This window comes from Coregonus lavaretus (genome assembly GCF_964263955.1).
Source record: "Coregonus lavaretus genome assembly, chromosome: 37".
NCBI lineage: Eukaryota > Metazoa > Chordata > Actinopteri > Salmoniformes > Salmonidae > Coregonus > Coregonus lavaretus.
Window position 1 is genome coordinate 14,298,459 of NC_140024.1, and position 21,410 is coordinate 14,319,868.

The window sequence follows — 21,410 nt, forward strand, 5'->3', positions numbered from 1 at the left end:
CCTACTTCCCATAGCAAAGACTCTCCCCATGACCCCGTCGATCCTTCCCCAGGGCCACTTAGTGGAAACACTATTACAGCTTAGGTACATGAAGACATTCAACTGAGAGAGGGGAAAGAGGGTAAAGTAGGAATGGAAAATTAAGAGTTTCTTGAAAAAGTACATTCTTTGTCAAGTGTTGTAGCGGTGCAGCTCAGGAAACAGCAGGTGGTTGTCAGAGGCGTGCTGTGCTCCTCTCCTCTGCTGTACTGTGGTGTGATATGGGAAGACAAGCTGGGTGCAGAAACCCAGACACCTGCAGCTCAGACACAGGTTTCTGGGCTGCCTGGGTTGGAGCTCCGGGTAGCAGAGCGGGGACGTGGACATTGCCCTTTTGGTGCGAGGTCGGTTATCCCCCATCAGCAATACCTACCCACCTTGCATGCAAAGTCTATTTTCCACAGGTATTCACAGGTCAGGGTGACTCAGAGGTGTGATCGAGAGGAGCCAGTGAGTGACCTTGGTAGAACAAAGCGAATGTGCTACATAATAATGAGTGAGATATGTGGGAGGGAAGGTGCTATTGCTACTCAACAGGAAATTCAAATGTGCATACATAGTCTGAAACTTGAAATGTGCGTGTGCAGCGCCGGACCATTCTATAGCGAGCGACGCACAGCCCTCATTTGTAAGTCTCAAAGTGAAACACATACATTAGAGCTCCATCAAAGCATGTATGTTCATGGTAACTGCTGAAGAGCTGGCCTCAGAGGTTCATAAAGAGGTATATGAATACGAGAGGAAAAAACGGAAATGTCTCTTGAACATAGCCCTCTTTGTTTCAGGCATTTTCAGCCTAAAAGGCTTGGCCATGGCCCAGGGGTCATATTCCAGCAAACCCTTGGGCTTAACTTGTCTGTGTGTATTCCACTGCACAAGAGCTATGAAGCAGATGCTAAGCTACAAGACTGTTTCGCTAGCACAGACTGGAATATGTTCCGGGATTCTTCCGATGGCATAGAGGAGTACACCACGTCGTCCCCACAGTGACTGTACGTACATACCCCAAACAGAAGCCATGGATTACAGGCAACATCCGCACTGAGCTAAAGGGTAGAGCAGCCGCTTTCAAGGAGCGGGACTCTAACTCGGAAGCTTATAAGAAATCCCGCTATGCCCTCAGACGAACCATCAAACAGGCAAAGCGTCAATACAGGACTAAGATCGAATCGTACTACACCGGCTCCGACGCTCGTCGGATGTGGCAGGGCTTGCAAACTATTACAGACTACAAAGGGGAGCACAGCCGCGAGCTGCCCAGTGACACGAGCCTACCAGAGTTAAATTACTTCTATGCTCGCTTCGAGGCAAGTAACACTGAAACATGCATGAGAGCATCAGCTGTTCCGGACGACTGTGTGATCACGCTCTCCGTAGCGGATGTGAGTAAGACCTTTAAACAGGTCAACATTCACAAGGCCGCAGGGCCAGACGGATTACCAGGACATGTACTCAGAGCATGCTCTGACCAACTGGCAAGTGTCTTCAATTACATTTTCAACCTCTCCCTGTCTGAGTCTGTAATACCAACATGTTTCAAGCAAATCACCATAGTCCCTGTGCCCAAGAACACCAAGGTAACCTGCCTAAATGACTACCGACCCGTAGCACTCACGTCTGTAGCCATGAAGGGCTTTGAAAGGCTGGTCATGGCTCACATCAACACCATTATCCCAGAAACCCTAGACCCACCCCAATTTGCATACCGCCCCAACAGATCCACAGATGATGCAATCTCTATTGCGCTCCACACTGCCCTTTCACACCTGGACAAAAGGAACACCTTTGTGAGAATGCTATTAATTGACTATAGCTCAGCGTTCAACACCATAGTGCCCTCAAAACTCATCACTAAGCTAAGGACCCTGGGACTAAACACCTCCCTCTGTAACTGGATGCTGGACTTCCTGACGTGCCGCCCCCAGGTGGTAAGGGTAGGTAACAACACATCCGCCACGCTGATCCTCAACACTGGGGCCCCTCAGGGGTGCGTGCTCAGTCCCCTCCTGTACTCCCTGTTCACTCATGACTGCATGGCCAGGCACGATTCCAACACCATCATTAAGTCTGTCGATGATACAACAGTGGTAGGCCTGATCACCGACAACGACGAGACAGCCTATGGGGAGGAGGTCAGAAAACTGGCCGTGTGATGCCAGGACAACAACCTCTCCCTCAACGTGATCAAGACAAAGGAGATGATTGTGGACTACAGGAGAAACAAGAGGACCGAGCACGCCCCCATTCTCATCGACGGGGCTGTAGTGGAGCAGGTTGAGAGCTTCAAGTGCCTTGGTGTCCACATCACCAACAAACTAACATGGTCCAAGCACACCAAGATAGTCGTGAAGAGGGCACGACAAAGCCTATTCCCCCTCAGGAGACTGAAAATATTTGGCATGGGTCCTCAGATCCTCAAAAGGTTATACAGCTGCACCATTGAGAGCATCCTGACTGATTGCATCACTGCCTGGTATGGCAACTGCTCGGCCTCCAACCACAAGGCACTACAGAGGGTAGTGCGTACGGCTCAGTACATCACTGGGGCCAAGCTTCCTGCCATCCAGGACCTCTATACCAGGCGGTGTCAGAGGAAGGCCCCGCACCGGTACCACCGCACGGCAAGTGGTACCGGTGCGCCAAGTCTAGGTCCAAGAGGCTTCTAAACAGCTTCTACCCCCAAGCCATAAGACTCCTGAACATCTAATCCAGACTCCTGAACATCTAATCCAGTACCCAGACTATTTTTCTTAAAACTGCATTGTTGGTTAAGGGCTTGTAAATAAGCATTTCACTGTAAGGTCTACACCTGTTGTATTCGGCGCATGTGTTAAATAAACATTGGATTTGATTTGAAAATAATGGAAAATGCTGGACTTTCACTGCCTCTACCCCTGGCGCCTACAAAGCTGCACAGAGCTCAAACACTGTGGATAGAATAAAAATAAAAAAAGGATTCTTCAATCTTCACAGATACACCCACATATATACCCACACCCATCCTAGTCCTGTGATATTGTGCTTTGTTCATAAAATAGCCTAACTCTGACTGAGCTAATTCAATCAATCAATATTTAGGCAGCTTTTCTCATTGCTGTTGAGCACACAGAGCAGGGAAGGACTGGAACAACCCAAACTAGGCTCAGGGATTAAAATGTCTCTTCCACGATCAGAGGAGGAATGTATCTTTTGATCATTTTCTCTGAACAACGTAACATTTTACTGTAGTCATGTGTTTTAGAGTGTAACGAACATTCGGTTGATGTTCACTGCCAAATCAAGTGTTTTTCCAAATAATGGAGGAGAGGGGGACAGTAAACAAAACACAGTTCTGGCTAGAGAGAGAGACAGCGAAAGTGCTGCTGGCCTGGTGAAAGAAACCAAATTAAAAACGAAATCCCAATTCTGAGTGTCTTATTATAGCCCTGGTAGGACATCTTTCAGCAAGATGGAACAAAAACATTTTAATGGTTGCTTGGCCCCCAGGCTACACATCTCACTTCCAGAGAATAATAACACAAAGGCCAAATATATTCCCCCCAATACAGTTACAGTGAGACTGAATAAAACTATAGGACTAGGCTGTGTACACATTGTAAATGTACATTCTGAAGGCCATTCATGCATTCCTTTGCTCAGTCTTTTCTCTGAGACTAAAAATATCAACTGATCTCAATTTTGAGCAAAGTGGATTCACAGAAATTAGCTTGCATTACATTCATTTGACATGAATGAATTTGACAACACATATTACTGTGGTGTGATGCAATACAGACTTTGACTAATGTGGACAAACGTATGAGATGTTTGTCTCTGCAACATCATAAGTGTCCATACAGTGAGGGAAAAAAGTATTTGATCCTCTGCTGTTTTTGTAAGTTTGCCCACTGACAAAGAAATGATCAATCTATAATTTTAATGGTAGGTTTATTTGAACAGTGAGAGACAAAAGAACAACAACAATATCCAGAAAAACGCATGTCAAAAATGTTATAAATTTATTTGCATTTTAATGAGGGAAATAAGTATTTGACCCCCTCTCAATCAGAAAGATTTCTGGCTCCCAGGTGTCTTTTATACAGGTAACGAGCTGAGATTAGGAGCACACTCTTAAAGGGAGTGTTCCTAATCTCAGTTTGTTCCCTGTATAAAAGACACCTGTCCACAGAAGCAATCAATCAATCAGATTCCAAAATCTCCACCATGGCCAAGACCAAAGAGCTCTCCAAGGATGTCAGGGACAAGATTGTAGACCTACACAAGGCTGGAATGGGCTACAAGACCATCGCCAAGCAGCTTGGTGAGAAGGTGACAACAGTTGGTGCGATTATTCGCAAATGGAAGAAACACAAAAGAACTGTCATTCTCCGTCGGCCTGGGGCTCCATGCAAGATATCACCTCGTGGAGTTGCAATGATCATGAGAACGGTGAGGAATCAGCCCAGAACTACACGGGAGGATCTTGTCAATGATCTCAAGGCAGCTGGGACCATAGTCACCAAGAAAACAATTGGTAACACATTACACCGTGAAGGACTGAAATCCTGCAGCGCCGGCAAGGTCTCCCTGCTCAACAAAGCACATATACATGGCCATCTGAAGTTTGCCAATGAACATCTGAATGATTCAGAGGAGAACTGGGTGAAAGTGTTGTGGTCAGATGAGACCAAAATCGAGCTCTTTGGCATCAACTCAACTCACCGTGTTTGGAGGAGGAGGAATGCTGCCTATGACCCCAAGAACACCATCCCCACCGTCAAACATGGAGGTGGAAACATTATGCTTTGGGGGTGTTTTTCTGCTAAGGGGACAGGACAACTTCACCGCATCAAAGGGACTATGGACGGGGCCATGTACCGTCAAATCTTGGGTGAGAACCTCCTTCCCTCAGCCAGGGCATTGAAAATGGGTCGTGGATGGGTATTCCAGCATGACAATGACCCAAAACACACGGCCAAGGCAACAAAGGAGTGGCTCAAGAAGAAGCACATTAAGGTCCTGGAGTGGCCTAGCCAGTCTCCAGACCTTAATCCCATAGAAAATCTGTGGAGGGAGCTGAAGGTTCGAGTTGCCAAACGTCAGCCTCGAAACCTTAATGACTTGGAGAAGATCTGCAAAGAGGAGTGGAACAAAATCCCTCCTGAGATGTGTGCAAACCTGGTGGCCAACTACAAGAAACGTCTGACCTCTGTGATTGCCAACAAGGGTTTTGCCACCAAGTACTAAGTCATGTTTTGCAGAGGGGTCAAATACTTATTTCCCTCATTGAAATGCATATCAATTTATAACATTTTAGAAATGCTTTTTTTCCTGGATTTTTTGGTTGTTATTCTGTCTCTCACTGTTCAAATAAACCTACCATTAAAATTATAGACTGATCATGTCTTTATCAGGTGGACAAACATACAAAATCAGCAGGGGATCAAATACTTTTTTCCCTCACTGTATACCCATGACCTATGAAATGTTTGACTACATCTCGACTGTAATGCGTAATTCAAATAAAGTATTTAAAATGTGTGTGTGTGTGTGTGTGTGCAAGAGAAAAGGTCTGAAGCACGGATGGTGAGTGTACCTGTGGCCACAGCTGCGCTGCTTGGCTGGCTGCTGCTACTGCTGCTGATGTCCACATACAGCTCGTCCTCTGCCTCTGTGGACGAGGGCGAGGATGACTCGCTGGTCAGCTCCTCACTGGAGCTGCTTGTGCTGTGGAGCAGCGCGTACTTCTGGCGAGCGATTACCTCCCGCTTCTTCCTCTGGAGAAGCAGGCGCTCCTTCTGCTTCTGAGTCCGCTGGATGCCGCCGGGCCCAGCCTTCACAAACCGCTTCCTATGCAGTGGCCGCCGCCCGCTCAGACATGGCCGCTTCAGCAGCACCGGCACCGGCTCCGCCTCTGACCGTGCCCACTTATGAGAGCGGCTTCCCCGAGTCCGACCCAGAATGGTGCGCAGCCCCACCCCTGTCCCTCCCCCTGTGGTGGAGACCGGCGCCTGCTGTGGGTGCTGTGGTCCCCCTGCTGATCCCGTCCCTCCAGCCTCCACCTCTTCCTCTGAGCTCAGAGTGTCCGAGTCCCTGAAGCGCAGGCTGGAGGAGGGAGAGGAGGCACAGTCACTGAACGAGGACTCTGGGTTGCGTTCATCCTCGCTGCGGCGCTCCAAGAGATCTGGCTGGTGGCGCTGAAGGGGAAGAGAGCCCTCACTGACACGACCCTCCTTCAGGGAGCAGTCCGAGGGCCCTGGCTGTTGGCTCTTGCGCTTTTTGCGTCCGGGCAGGCCCCTGTCTGGGTCTCTGCGGGCCACTGTGTCCCTCAGGGGCCGGTGCCTGGTCTCGGCACACAGCGGTGCAAACTCGCTGCCTGCCTTGCCGATCACCTCCATGTTGGCAGGGAAGCTCTTGGCTGTCTCCATGGGCTCTGGGTTGGCCAGTGGACCCTTCAGGTGCTCCTGTCTGCCCTGGGCCTCAGAGGGCACCTCGCTCTTCATGCTGCCTGGTCCACGCAGACGCAACGCCAAGTAAACTTCCACCAGCTCCTATAGGTCCATTGGTGGCACTGCAACTAACCTAGTGCTGTGAAACAAGAGAAGATAAACGTTAGACACACTAACAAAGTGTAATCATTATTTTTCAATGGAGGCAATTTATAAACAGAAAGATGGGCTAAATGTATTATGATAATAATTACATGCTGTGTTAATATAGAGGTGCTCGCTATCTCGTTGTGTACGAGGAGAAAGGCAAAAATAGTGCACCATGGTTTGTTTGTGAGAGCAAATGCATTGAGGCCTTGGGCTGAGTCAGTTGTGTAGCATTTGTTTTATTACCCATTCCTGGCAGTGCATGACTCAGACTGGATGGTAATCTAGGACTAATCACAGTACGCTCGCTAGGCTTGATGCTGTAATGAAGGAAACTGATGAGCAGAGTAAGGTCATGCAGCCTGGCAATATGGAAAAGGGGGAAAAAAAACACTAGAGCATCTCTTTTACCAGTTTAATGTCTCCAGCTCAACTCTCTATTGTAGTGATAAAACCATGGGAAGGCTGCGTGGGGAGATTAGGAGACATTTTCATAATGGCATTACCGGAACAGAATGGACCGGAGAACTCGCTAATCTATATCTTCAGAATGTACCAGGGTACAAGCAACCAATGCTAAGCATGCATCCCTTTGATATAGATCTTATAAATAAAAACAAGCATGCTGACGTCAAAGCACTAGCCTAGCACAAAAAAAATGCCAGATTCTAGGCCTAAAATCATATAGGCCTAATCTCACCGCTTTCCCCCCTCTTCATTTATCATGATTCCCCTCTCCATCCCTCACCATTTATCACACATCCTCTTTTCCTAAAATGGTCTAGTCTAATCACACTGTTTCTACTTCAAAAAAGAAGCCTTTCACCAAGGGGAGGACAAAATAAAATGTCTTCTGCCTCAGTGCAGTCACCTCAAGTCCTTTCCTTTGAATTATGAAAGCAGCCATCTGTTTAAAAAGGCACGTTGGCTCTGTTCATTAGCCTACTTCTTGGTGTGGTGGAGTGGTATAACGTGCACACACAGCTGGCAGTGTGGTGTTTTCCTATACTTGAGCCACCAGTAAACACCTCAAACTAAGATTCTGAATAAAATACAATTTTATGAGATGTATTTTATTTACTGACACAAGTAAACTGAATTGGACATTGTAAGCTATCCTTTAGAAGCCTTATAATGGTTGGCCTAATGAAGCCGTACTGATTAAACAGTAATGTGTAAAGACATACTAATTGCCATTCTCCAGCCTGCAATATCCTGTGTATTGACACAAGGCTCGGTATGAAAACAATGAACTCTACGTTGTAAAGCCTTGTTCACACTGCAGGCCTTAACGCTCAAATCAGTTTTGTTTTTCAAAACCGCTTTGGAATACTGACTGTCCAAACAGCAAGTTACAAGTGACCAAATCGGATGTGTGGGAGTTCAGTCAAAATTATTTTGCTGACATGATCCAACTTTCAAAACGAGTCTTTTTTGGCTCGCCACAGCAGTCAACTAGCTAGCCATTTAGCTTTCTAGCACATTCACTAATTTGTTTGGGTTGTTGTCAAACTAACATGTTACATTTTACATTTTAGTCATTTAGCAGACGCTCTTATCCAGAGCGACTTACAGTTAGTGAGTGCATACATTATAAATTGTGTTTTTGTTTGTTTTCATACTAGCCCCCCGTGGGAATCGAACCTGGCGTTGCAAACGCCATGCTCTACCAACTGAGCTACATCTCTGCCGGCCATTCCCTCCCCTACCCTGGACGACGCTGGGCCAATTGTGCGCCGCCCTATGGATCTCCCGGTCGCGGCCGGCTACGACAGAGCCTGGATTCGAACCAGGATCTCTAGTGGCACAGCTAGCACTGCGATGCAGTGCCTTAGACCACTGCGCCACTCGGGAGAATGTTCTTGTCAAACTGTCAGAGTAGCTAGCAAGCAACAAGAAGGCACTCAAAATTGTCAAAGACTCCAGCCACCCTAGTCATAGACTGTTCTCTCTGCTACCGCACAGCAAGCGGTACCGGAGTGCCAAGTCTAGGTCCAAAAGACTTCTCAACAGCTTCTACCCCCAAGCCATAAGACTCCTGAACAGCTAATCATGGCTACCCGGACTATTTGCACTGCCCCCCCCCACCCCCATCTTTTTACGCTGCTGCTACTCTGTTAATTATTTATGCATAGTCACTTTAACTCTACCCACATGTACATATTACTTCAACTAGCCGGTGCCCCCGCACCGGTACCCCCCTGTATATATAGCCTCCCTACTGTTATTTTATTTTACTTCTGCTCTTTTTTTCCTCAACACTTTTTTGTTTTATTCTACTTTTTTATTAAAAAGAAATGCACTGTTGGTTAAGGGCTGTAAGTAAGCATTTCACTATAATGTCTGCACCTGTTGTATTCGGCGCATGTGGCCAATAAAATTTGATTTGATTTTATTTGAGATATGCCAAATAGCAGTCTAAATACCACTTGAGGGCAAATAAATCAGATTTGACCATTCAGACAAGTCGCAAGGCCAGGAATCAGATTTGTATCAGATTTCAAACCACATACGAAGGTGACTTGTTATATCAGATTCCATGTCCTTTTTGGCTGTTCAGAATGCAGGAAAATGACAGATTCGAATCGGAGATGCAAAAGAAATTGGATTTGAATCACTTCAAACTGCCAATGTGAACACGGCTTTAGTGGCATAGGCTATAAGAATGCACCCACAGCACACAAGTACACATTCTAGTAAGTGAAGGTTCTGTTCTGTTTAAGCATCAAACCCATGTATTTGCTGTTAGTCGGGCCCTATAAAATCCACGATGTGGAGAATGATGGCGGAATCACCGAATCCAGACATCAAAACGCAATTCTACAATATTCAAAAATGTATTGAATTTAGTAGGGAATCAAGTAAATGTATTGAAAAGTAATACATTTGCCCAAGTTTATCATAAGACATGAACAGAATGCATCAATGATTTGTATTTCCTGCAACTTTCTGAAGAGGCAACGAGAATGCCCGTCTGTGTGAGGTGCGAGCGTCTACCACTTTGTGTAGCCGTTAGCGATGATGCTAATGAAAACCTGTCTTCTGATAGATGGAAAGGCTTTCCCAAACTTTCTCAATTAATGTTAACTACAAAGTAGCCTATGCTTACCTGGCCGAATGATATCATGAGTATTTGTTTAGCAAACTCTACCATCATGTCTACTACAAAAACAACATTCTCTTGGTAGGTGCTCACTTGAATTAAAATCTAAATATCTTACGATTTTTCCCAGACCTAAAGAATTGTCTCCTGGTGTGGTTTAAGCATTGTTGTGGACTTATAACATCCAATTTTGTTGTTTTTCTATTAGAAAGTGTGGTTTTGAGAGCGAAAACCTGACAAAACAGGAAAAACTCAGAAACCTGGAAAAACTCTGAGAAAACAGAATTTGGTAGAGAATTTTTTTTATCCCAAACATGAACTGATTTTATGGGGCCCTATGTTAGCACATCTCTGGCAAAGAAAAAGAAAAGCACCAAGCAACTGTGGTCAGGTCACACTGTTTTCACCGTAGCTATAGAAAATAATGCAATACTATCCAGTCTGTTGCATTCCATTCGTTGACCCTGAGATCTTGATGTTACACAACACCACACGACATGAGCATGCAGCACTATTAGCTTATTTAATGATCGTAAAGTGTGTGAAAGCCTGCACCAGGAAAGTAGTGCAGTGTGTAATTTGGTGTGTTCATGAGCATGCACTAGAATGCAAACCTACTGCAAAACCCAGTCAGTCAGTGAGTGCCTGGGGTGGAAGCCACTTCCCCCACCCATTGTTTGGACAAGAGTGATTCCAGAGCTATGGATGTTACATTTGCATGCAAAACCACAACTTTAAATGTCTCACAGAATGGACAAACAAAATAGAAATTAAATGTTTGATGTGTGTGTCTATAGTACCCCTTGGGGGGAGTGTATACAATATTGCCATTTTGGTTTCACTTTAAAATGACAAAATAATTTTTTTATAAGATTGACCTTACGCTGGAATTATCCATATGCATATTAAACCCCAGTGACCCAAAAGTAGGTTGAGGCCTGCAGGAAACATAAGGATTGTGTGGGTGCTTGTCTTCAAACTGCAACTGAACCCTGAGTGGGTAAAAATCACTAGGGATCATCACAGTAGATAGCAAAGCACTCAAAACCTGCATTTACCCAATATAAACTGAGCAGACCTTCCAGCCAAAGTAAGCACAGGTTGGTGTAGAAACACTGCCATGTATGCTGGCTGAGGACTGAAGTCAGAGTTAATGCAGGTAGGTCTGGAATCCGAACGGACAAGTTTCCTCACGAATCCTCCACAGCTAGGCTCGAAAAACAAGTGTAGCCCGGAGTTGACTACCATGAAAACATGATATCCACCTCACAAACTAGACAACAGGAGAGGGTATCTGGCGACAAGACATCAACAACTTCATACGAAAACAGAGCATGGCCATTGTCTGCTCACCAGAAATAGAATAACAGGAGCCCTCAATGTGTAGCCTAGCCTACATCCATACCAAAGCAAACAAACATTGAGAGAAGCACTGAACAAATACCTGATACAGTATTCATGAAAACACTCATGTATCATGTCTGTGTTTCCATCTCATGAGCAAAGAGAAGGAAGAGGATGCCACAGGTGGAGACTTCTGGGAACAGGGGCTAGGGGGGAAGGGGGTGGGGGCGTTCTGAGATGCCCCCTCCCTGGGTTCCGATGTAGAACTGCTGCCAGGGAATCAAAGCCCCAACCCATGATCCTCTGGGGCTCCCCCTGTGAGCCACTGATGAGCCCCTGTGCCACAGAGCGAGCAGCGCCATGACACACAGCAACACAGCAGCCTCAGAGGACAGCCACCTTGGCAATCAATCCCCCCTGGCACCAAGGTGGAGACATTTCAAAAGAGGAGAGGGCGTTTATGGGAAACTGCTTTAATTCATTCCTTGAGGAGGACAACGCAGACCTATATTGAGCTTCACAGCACACAGTTTCAGCAATGGCTGCAGAAAAACCAAATCTACCACCTACGCAAGGACATACATTAACTATTAACCTATCCCAAACCTTTACCTAATTTAGCTTTTTCTATTTTGAGTGCAGGTTTGTCAATGTGTTCTGTTACACATTCTTGTCTCTACAAAAAGGTATCCAACATGTTAGCCAAGATACCAAAAAGCTCACAGCTTTGAGTAAACAAGCACAGTGCTTCATACATTGCCGCTATGATAACAGGCCCTTCTGAGAAGCGAAGATGTCATTCTCATCACAGGGATTCTTCAATCTAATGCCTTATGAACCAACCAGCCCCGCTAACATTGACAGCATTACATACTGGAAATGCACTCACAGGAATGGCCATTTGTTTAAACTAATTTCTGCATACAAAGAAGATGGAACACCTAGACAACAACCTTTGAGTGATTAAGCATTGGTTTCCTATTAGCGCACGGTACTATATACTACATCCTTGATAAAAAAGGTTTTGACATCTCAAATACAGGCTTGAGAGAATAGTGCCATGATGTAGGCCTATTTCAATACAACTACAATTCTGTGGGCAGAACAGACGTGATTACTTCTGATGAACAGTCATATCACTGTTTTTATCAAGTCAAACTAAAACTGACAAAAACCCCAAAAAAACATGCTAATGTGCTGAGGGGAAATGCTGAAATGGGCCCCACTATTATCATTATATAACTGTGCCACTGCTCTGCAATATGTCATCCAGTGGGTTGTAGAAGCTGCCATAGTTACAAGGGAATGTGTGTAACTACAATTAAGTTTATTTCTAGCTCATATCATTTTAAAGGTGCTCTGACATTTCCTAAAATTATAATAGTTCGCCTAATTTCAGTTTATGTGACAAAACAAGCAAGTATAGTGTAGAGAATCATTGTACTATCTAAACCGCTGTGAAATATATTTTCCTTAACCAAAACTATAGTATTTTCAGCTGCTTGAAGCTGGTGTACAAAACCGAAAGTAAAAGACGCAAGAACTACATTTAAGAACGGGAAGCATAGAAATAGAACACATAGATCAGAGCTACTGCATCCAAAGCCCCGTTTCCACTGGCAATTAAAATGTGGGCCTAATTTGAGCTGGCTCGAATTGAATTCACAACCGGGGAAAGCGCAGCCCAGTTACACACCTGGTGTCAGCTCAATTCGAATTGGGGCTGGTGACGCCATTACTATGCAACCACCAAGCAGATCACTGCTGGATGCTGATACAACGTTTAGCTAGCTGGTCTGGGCTTGCTGCTGTTAGTTAGCACATAGACAAGCAGTACTGCAGTAGCCAGACATGACACGAATTACCACCATAGCTGGATCCTTCATTCATTTTTGCACTACACAATAAACTTTTATGAGAGCTGTCAGCCCTCAAATGCTAGCTACCTAACCTTAGCTAGCAAATCAGAGTTGAAACATCCTAGCTAACGTAAGCGAGCAGGAATTTTTGCTGGCCCGGTCTTATTGAAACTAGCTACATCATATCAAACCTGTCGTATGGTTTGCTAGGTTAGCTAGCTAATAGCCAATGCCATGGCAATCAATGTAGGAATTAAGCTACTGTAACTAGCTAGCCTAAACGTTAGCGAACGCCAGCAAGCTAAATACATGGCTCTGAGTCTGGCTGGCACTATGGGGTAACGTTAGTTACAGCATGGTGAGGGTGAATTAAATTCTTCAACATATTGCTAGCTAGCAACATTAGCGAAGCCAGCTGCAGTCACATTTGGCTACCTAGCAACATGACATCATTTCTAATTTCTGGAGGCAGTGGAAACGCAATTTGAGCTAGCCCACCAAGGCCAGCCCAGCCTGGGTTGACTTCAAAGCGCCAATGGAAACGGGGCTTTAGTCTCGCTTTCAATGAGAATGACAGATCTACAACTCACATTTCTATGTGAATTTGTTCGGGTCGCCCAAAAAGTTACATATTGCAGCTTAAATCAATCCAGTGATGTGTTATTGTTCTCCAAATTGTGACTATGAGATGGGGTGTCTTCTATCATAGATAAAGAGTGGCATCCACGCAAAATTAATGGCATCAACATCGTGAACACAAATCAAAACATTTCATGAGGGAAGAATTATGGGTGCTTTTTATACTGGAACAGTACAGAGAATTTAGGGCAGGATAATTAACGATTGACTGGTCCCAAGTGTACACATCAAGTTTCCTAATAAGGAGTCATTCGGTTGACAATGTTCTCCTTCATGAAAGAAAATAATAAAATACAACCATTGTGACAGCAAGCCTATTTGCCTAATGTTTTCTGGCTTGTACTAGGCCTCAGTCTGAGATAATTCCTCATTTGGTCTCTGGCTCTTTTAGGTACGTAACCCTACTAATTTTCCAAGCCTGTCTATTTCATCTTTATTAGCAATGCATAAAGATAGTAACAAAAGCCATACCAAATTTGAAATAGACTGCTGCAAGTTCTTCAGCAGTTTGTTTTCTTCTCTAGCAATATTAACTTAAGTCAACAAACTGGTCAACAAACCCAACACGCTTCCAGGCTGATTTGACAGCGCAGTTTCATTACTTGAAAATAATGTGATAAACATTCATCATCATCATCATCATCACCCTCTCTGATGTGTCAGTCACAAATTCAAAATATTTTGATGTTGCCCAACGTTAGCCAGCACTAGTAAGCTAACGTTTAATTAAGTAAGTTTAACATGGAATGGTCGTATTTGGTTAACTTAGCTATTTGGGTTACGTCAGAGTTCATCGTAAAATGTAATAAATAAACGGCTATAGCTACATGGCCTTGGCTAACTAGCTAGCTAACTAGTTTACTTAGTTAGCAAGATGGCAGGGCTGCAAGGCTTCACATTCAAAGGTTGGGTTTCTAATGAACTTGCTGATGAGATCCTATTTGTTAATAACCAATGTAGCTAGCTACCTAGTTCGTTAGTTAGCCAACCCCAAAATGGCTCACAACAATTAGCTACCACCACAGATTAGCTCCCACCACACTACCGTACCAAGCTAACTTGGCTAGCTAACGTTAACTACTGAATCTTCAGAGCAAACAATAGCTTGCTAGCTACAGTACGCTGGCTACTGCCTGGCCGTGTTAGCCAGCTAACGTTGAGAGAAAAACAAAGACAGTTAACTAGCTAGCTCTATTGACTCAACACATACCTGTACTCTCTTGGAAATGTGCTTCTGTGTTATTTCTTGGCTCCCTTTGAATTGCATATGCCCTGGATGAACTTAAATAATAGACACAAGTAAATCGCGATCGACCGACAGTCACCGGGTTGTGAAACTGACAACAGGAACAAAATCGAAGTGGGCCCGTCGGAATAACCAACGTCGTTACAAATCAGCGCCTGGCTAAAAACCCGAGAGAGAAAAATACAATTTTTCTTGGCTTTTTGTGGCATATTAACACGCTAGGCAATACATACTGTTTTTTCTACGATAAAACACAAATCCCATTCCCCATCAGGGCCCTCGATGAAGTCCCCATTCCTGCCTCTTCGAGGCGTCCACTCTTGTTTACCCAGGTCGAGTCGTCCGTCTACTCTCGCTGGCACCTAGGTTGGGTTGCTGGACCTGTGTGAAGCTAGCCACAATAAGGATTAGCCACAAAAGTGCCTGGAATTTGCGGTCCGCCTTCAAAATAAAAGTACCCCATTGACACATGAAAACGGATAAAAATTGTGGAATAATGCCATATTTGGAATAGATACTGCTAAACAAGGTTGGAATGTTGTTAATTAAATTCAACAAAAGACAATAAGTAGTTAATTTGACACAAACAAATGTAAGTCGCGCTGTGGATGTATTAGACTTCAGAATTGCGTTGGGTGCATACTTATATGCCCTGCACAGCCTTACCTATTGATCTTGGGTCCATGAAATGGGGTATCAGCCTACTCGTGACACCCACAGAACACTTTTTTATTTTTTTTGTAAAATTAACTACTTATTATCTTTTGTTGGCTGATATCCCATTTAATGGACCCATAGGTAAGGGTGTACCGTGCAATATGAATGTCAATACACATAGTAGGTTGACTGGTGAGCTAATGTGGCTCAGTCCACACTGGTGTCAAAGTCCCGCAATAAGTGCTATGACGCTAATATTTGTGTACACTCTTTACAGTGGTGTTTTGATTGGTGTCACCGAGTAGGCTGATACCCCATTTCATGGACCCAAGATCCATAGGTAAGGCTGTAGGCTACATTGCAATATGAATGTCCAATACGCACAATAGACTGACTGGGGAGGTGATTTCACACAGTCAAAGTCCTGCAATAATATTGGTGTAAACTCTTCACATTCGTGTTCTGTGGGTGTCACTGAGTAGGTTGATACCCCATTTCATGGACCCAAGATGATGATCCACAGGTAAGGCTGTACATAGCAATATGAATGTCAATACACAGTAGGTGTCGAAGTCCCTATTTCAGTCCAAGTCAAGCACACTCTACATTCATACAGTTTGACTGTCCAGCTCGCTAATAATCACCAAAATGAAAGCTAGACAGTCAGGGAGCATCGACATTTCAAAAAATGATGGATAGAGGACTATATTTTACAAATTTGGATGGCAAGGAAATATAGACAATTTTCAGTGCGGCCCTCCGGACCTCATTCAAGACCAAATCTGGCCCCCGGGGGCAAAATGACTTTGATACCCCTGTATTAGAGGAAGGTTTCTATACCGTCTCTGGTTAACTTTCTGCAATTATGCGTGGTAGTATATACAGATATTGGTGATAATGCATGATAGCTACGTCAACATTGCGAGCCGTGAGGAGTAATGGCGGCTGGTAGAGCTTTTTGAGTCGAAGCGACATGGCGGAAAATTCAAGATACAAGAACCATTTAAACAGTTTGCTATGATAGCGGATGAAGGAGCGGAAAAAGCATGGAGATGTGGAAATGGATAGCGAGGAAGAAAGAAAGCAGTTGAGTGTAGAGGGAAGCTGTGTGGTGAGGAAGATTGGCATCAAGTACAAAAAGAAAAAAACGCACTCCAGTAACTCAGAAAGGATGAATTACCTGCGGTGGCAGGTGCGGTGAAGACGCAGAGTACTGGCCTCGTCAGGATGATGACAAGGATGATTCTGGCCCAGTGGGAGTGAGATTTTTGGAGCGAATGGATCCTTGCCTTCTGGCTGAACCATATGTGGTGTCAGGATGGTTAGAGAGGAGGTTGGAGACTGTTGAATCAGTGAAAATAACTTGAAGTGGACTGGTGATGATTTTCTGTGTGTCTTCTGTCCAGAGGGAGTGGGCCCTCCGCACCTCGCCCTCAGGACAAGACCTGTGACTTGCTTTGCTCTCTGGAGCAGGGTACCGTCGAAAGGAGTGCTAACTGGAGTTAAGTGTTGAGGAGGACCAACTGAAATGTAAGATTCCCAGTGTCTGAGACAACTGTCGTTTGGTGCGACACAGACCCGGTGGAGAGCGTGGTGAAACAGAGAAGACACTGTCTGTCCTGCTGAGTTTTGATGCCAAGTCAAGTTAGGATGTGTCAGTTATCCCGTGAGAGCTTTTGTCCCAAACCCATTACTGTGTTTTAGGTGCCAAGCTTATTGTCATGTTGCAGCAGTATGTAGGAGGGAGATTCCTAAATGTGAAAGTGTGCAGGAGGGCATGAGACAAAGGAATGTGTAGTATCGGTGGAAAAAGCTGTATGTTATCTGTAGGGGTACCCATGGTGCTGGAGATCAGAAGTGTCTGGTGAGAGAAAGGCAGGTCGAGGTAGTACAGAAGGTGTTGTATGCTGAGGCAGTGAAGAGAGTAGTAGATGAAGATGGGTCCAGCGCGAGGGATCTTAAGAGGCTCCCTGTGAGTAGGCTGACCCCAATAGAGTGATAGGCAGAACCCCCACTCCTACACCCACCCAAGCCCCATCCTGCGACCTAAGAGGCATGTATCAGATGCTCAGCATGCTCTGCTCACAACTATTGGTCCAAGCCTAAACCACACAAATAACAACACTGGACACTATGGACCACAAAACTTTTACTATCTCATCCTGGAATATACAAGGTCTGAGGTAATCTGCTTTTGGCCTAAAGAGCAGGAACCCAGACTTCACCAAAGAAATCAGAAATACAGACATTGTCAACCTGCAAGAAACATGGTATAGAGGAGATGGACCCACAGGTTGCCCTCTAGGTAACAGGGAGCTGGTAGTGCCATCCACCAAACTACCAGGTGTTACACAGGGAAGAGACTCGTGTGGTATGCTAATTTTGTAAAGATCAGACTTAACCCACTCCATTAAATTAATCAAAACAGGAACATTTTACATTTGGCTAGAAATTCTAAAGGAAATTATCTCAACAGAGTAAAATGTCCTCCTGTGTGCTACCTATATCCACCCACTAGAATCCCCATACTTTATTTTTATTTTTTATTTTATTTCACCTTTATTTAACCAGGTAAACCAGTTGAGAACAAGTTCTCATTTACAATTGCGACCTGGCCATGATAAAGCAAAGCAGTGCGGTAAAAACAACAACAACACAGAGTTACATATGGAATAAACAAAACGTACAGTCAATAACACAATAGAAAATCTATATAGAGTGTGTGCAAATGTAGTAGGTTATGGAGGTAAGGCAATAAATAGGCCATAGTGCAAAATAATTACAATTACAATTTAGTATTAACACTGGAGTGATAGATGTGCAGAAGATGATGTGCAAATAGAGATACTGGGGTGCAAATGGGCAAAATAAATAACAATGTAAATAACAATATGGGGATGAGGTAGTTGGGTGGGCTAATTACAGATGGGCTGTGTACAGGTGCAGTGACCGGTAAGCTGCTCTGACAACTGATGCTTAAAGATAGTGAGGGAGATAAGTGTCTCCAGCTTCAGAGATTTTTGCAGTTCGTTCCAGTCATTTGCAGCAGAGAACTGGAAGGAATGGCGACCAAAGGAGGTGTTGGCTTTGGGGATGACCAGTGAGATATACAGTGAGGGAAAAAAGTATTTGATCCCCTGCTGATTTTGTACGTTTGCCCACTGACAAAGACATGATCAGTCTATAATTTTAATGGTAGGTTTATTTGAACAGTGAGAGACAGAATAACAACATAAAATCCAGAAAAACGCATGTCAAAAATGTTATAAATTGATTTGCATTTTAATGAGGGAAATAAGTATTTGACCCCCTCTCAATGAGAAAGATTTCTGGCTCCCAGGTGTCTTTTATACAGGTAACGAGCTGAGATTAGGAGCACACTCTTAAAGGGAGTGCTCCTAATCTTAGCTGGTTACCTGTATAAAAGACACCTGTCCACAGAAGCAATCAATCAAGATTCCAAACTCTCCACCATGGCCAAGACCAAAGAGCTCTCCAAGGATGTCAGGGACAAGATTGTAGACCTACACAAGGCTGGAATGGGCTACAAGACCATTGCCAAGCAGCTTGGTGAGAAGGTGACAACAGTTGGTGCGATTATTCGCAAATGGAATAAACACAAAATAACTGTCAATCTCCCTCGGCCTGGGGCTCCATGCAAGATCTCACCTCGTGGAGTTGTAATGATCATGAGAACGGTGAGGAATCAGCCCAGAACTACACAGGAGGATCTTGTCAATGATCTCAAGGCAGCTGGGACCATAGTCACCAAGAAAACAATTGGTAACACACTACGCCGTGAAGGACTGAAATCTTGCAGCGCCCGCAAGTTCCCCCTGCTCAAGAAAGCACATATACAGGCCCGTCTGAAGTTTGCCAATGAACATCTGAATGATTCAGAGGAGAACTGGGTGAAAGTGTTGTGGTCAGATGAGACCAATATCGAGCTCTTTGGCATCAACTCAACTCGCCGTGTTTGGAGGAGGAGGAATGCTGCCTATGACCCCAAGAACACCATCCCCACCATCCAACATGGAGGTGGAAACATTATGCTTTGGGGGTGTTTTTCTGCTAAAGGGACAGGACAACTTCACCGCATCAAAGGGATGATGGACGGCGCCATGTACCGTCAAATCTTGGGTGAGAAACTCCTTCCCTCAGCCAGGGCATTGAAAATGGGTCGTGGATTGGGTATTCCAGCATGACAATGACCCAAAACACACGGCCAAGGCAACAAAGGAGTGGCTCAAGAAGAAGCACATTAAGGTCCTGGAGTGGCCTAGCCAGTCTCCAGACCTTAATCCTATAGAAAATCTGTGGAGGGAGCTGAAGGTTCGAGTTGCCAAACGTCAGGCTCGAAACCTTAATGACTTGGAGAAGATCTGCAAAGAGGAGTGGGACCAAATCCCTCCTGAGATGTGTGCAAACCTGGTGGCCAACTACAAGAAACATCTGACCTCTGTGATTGCCAACAAGGGTTTTGCCACCAAGTACTAAGTCATGTTTTGCAGAGGGGTCAAATACTTATTTCCCTCATTAAAATGCAAATCAATTTATAACATTTTTGACATGCGTTTTTCTGGATTTTGTTGTTGTTATTCTGTCTCTCACTGTTCAAATAAACCTACCATTAAAATTATAGACTGATCATTTCTTTGTCAGTGGGCAAACGTACAAAATCAGCAGGGGATCAAATACTTTTTTCCCTCACTGTACCTGCTGGAACGCATACTACGGGTGGGTGTTGCTATGGTGACCAATGTGCTAAGATAAGGCTGGGATTTGCCTAGAAGTGATTTATAGATGACCTGGAGCCAGTGGGTTTGGCGATGAATATGCAGCGGAGGGTGCAGAGCTGGTGGCCAGGGTAGGGGTAGCCAGGTGGAAAGCATGGCCAGCCATAGCAGAATGCTTGTTGAAATTTTCGATTATCGTAGATTTATCAGTAGTGACAGTGTTTCCTAGCCTCAGTGCAGTGGGCAGCTTTACAGTGTCCCAAAACTTTTTGGAGTTAGTGCTACAGGATGCACATTTCTGTTTGAAAAAGTTAGCCTTTGCTTTCCTAACTGCTTGTGTATATTGGTTCCTGACTTCCCTGAAAAGTTGCATATCGCGGGGGCTGTTCGATGCTAATGCAGTATGCCACAGGATGTTTTTGTGCTGGTCAAGGGCAGTCAAGTCTGGGGTGAACCAGGGGCTATATCTGTTCTTAGTTCTGATTTTTTTGAATGGGGCATGCTTATTTAAGATGGAGAGGAAAGCACTTTTAAAAAACAACCAGTCATCCTCTACTGACGGAATGAGGTCAAAATCCATCCAGGATACCCGGGCCAGGTCAATTAGAAAGGCCTGCTCGCTGAAGTGTTTTAGGGAGCGTTTGACAGTGATGAGGGGTGGTCGTTTGACCGCGGACCCATTACGGACGCAGGCAATGAGGCAGTGATCGCTGAGATCCTGGTTGAAGACAGCGGAGGTGTATTTAGAGGGTAAATTAGTCAGGATGATATCTATGAGGGTGCCCATGTTAACGGATTTAGGAGTGTACCTGGTAGGTTCCATGATAATTTGTGTTAGATTGAGGGCATCTAGTTTAGATTGTAGGACGGCCAGGGTGTTATGCATATCCCAGTTTAGGTCACCAAGCAATACGAACTCTGAGGATAGATGGGGGGCAATCAATTCACATATGGTGTTCAGGGCACAGCTGGGGGCTGAGGGGGGTCTGTAGCAAACGGCAACAGTGAGAGACTTATTTCTGGAAAGGTGGATTTTTAGAAGTAGAAGCTCAAACTGTTTGGGCACAGACCTGGATAGTATGATAGCGCTCTGCAGGCTATCTCTACAACTCCACCCCCTTTGGCAGTTCTATCTAGACGGAAAATGTTGTAGTTGGGAATGGAAATTTCAGAATCTTTGGTGGCCTTCCTAAGCCAGGATTCAGACACTGC

At 44.7% G+C, this 21,410-nt stretch overlaps 1 protein-coding gene across 8 annotated transcripts in view; it reads right to left on the reverse strand.

Moving 5' to 3' along the window:
- The window catches only part of LOC311111539 (E3 ubiquitin-protein ligase arkadia-C-like), a 36,870-nt gene extending 21,700 nt beyond the window's left edge, over positions 1-15,170 (reverse strand). For 7 of the 8 annotated variants that reach the window (XM_084154292.1, XM_084154291.1, XM_084154290.1 and 4 more), the window contains exons 1-2: positions 14,770-15,170; positions 5,615-6,606 (exon numbers count right to left, since the gene is read on the reverse strand). In XM_084154292.1, the coding sequence (XP_084010418.1) occupies positions 5,615-6,521 (907 nt within the window). In that variant the 5' untranslated portion in view covers positions 6,522-6,606; positions 14,770-15,170. The remainder of the gene's footprint in view (positions 1-5,614; positions 6,607-14,769) is intronic. The other variant, XM_084154286.1, reaches the window with a different exon arrangement.
- Positions 15,171-21,410: the final 6,240 nt, after the last annotated feature.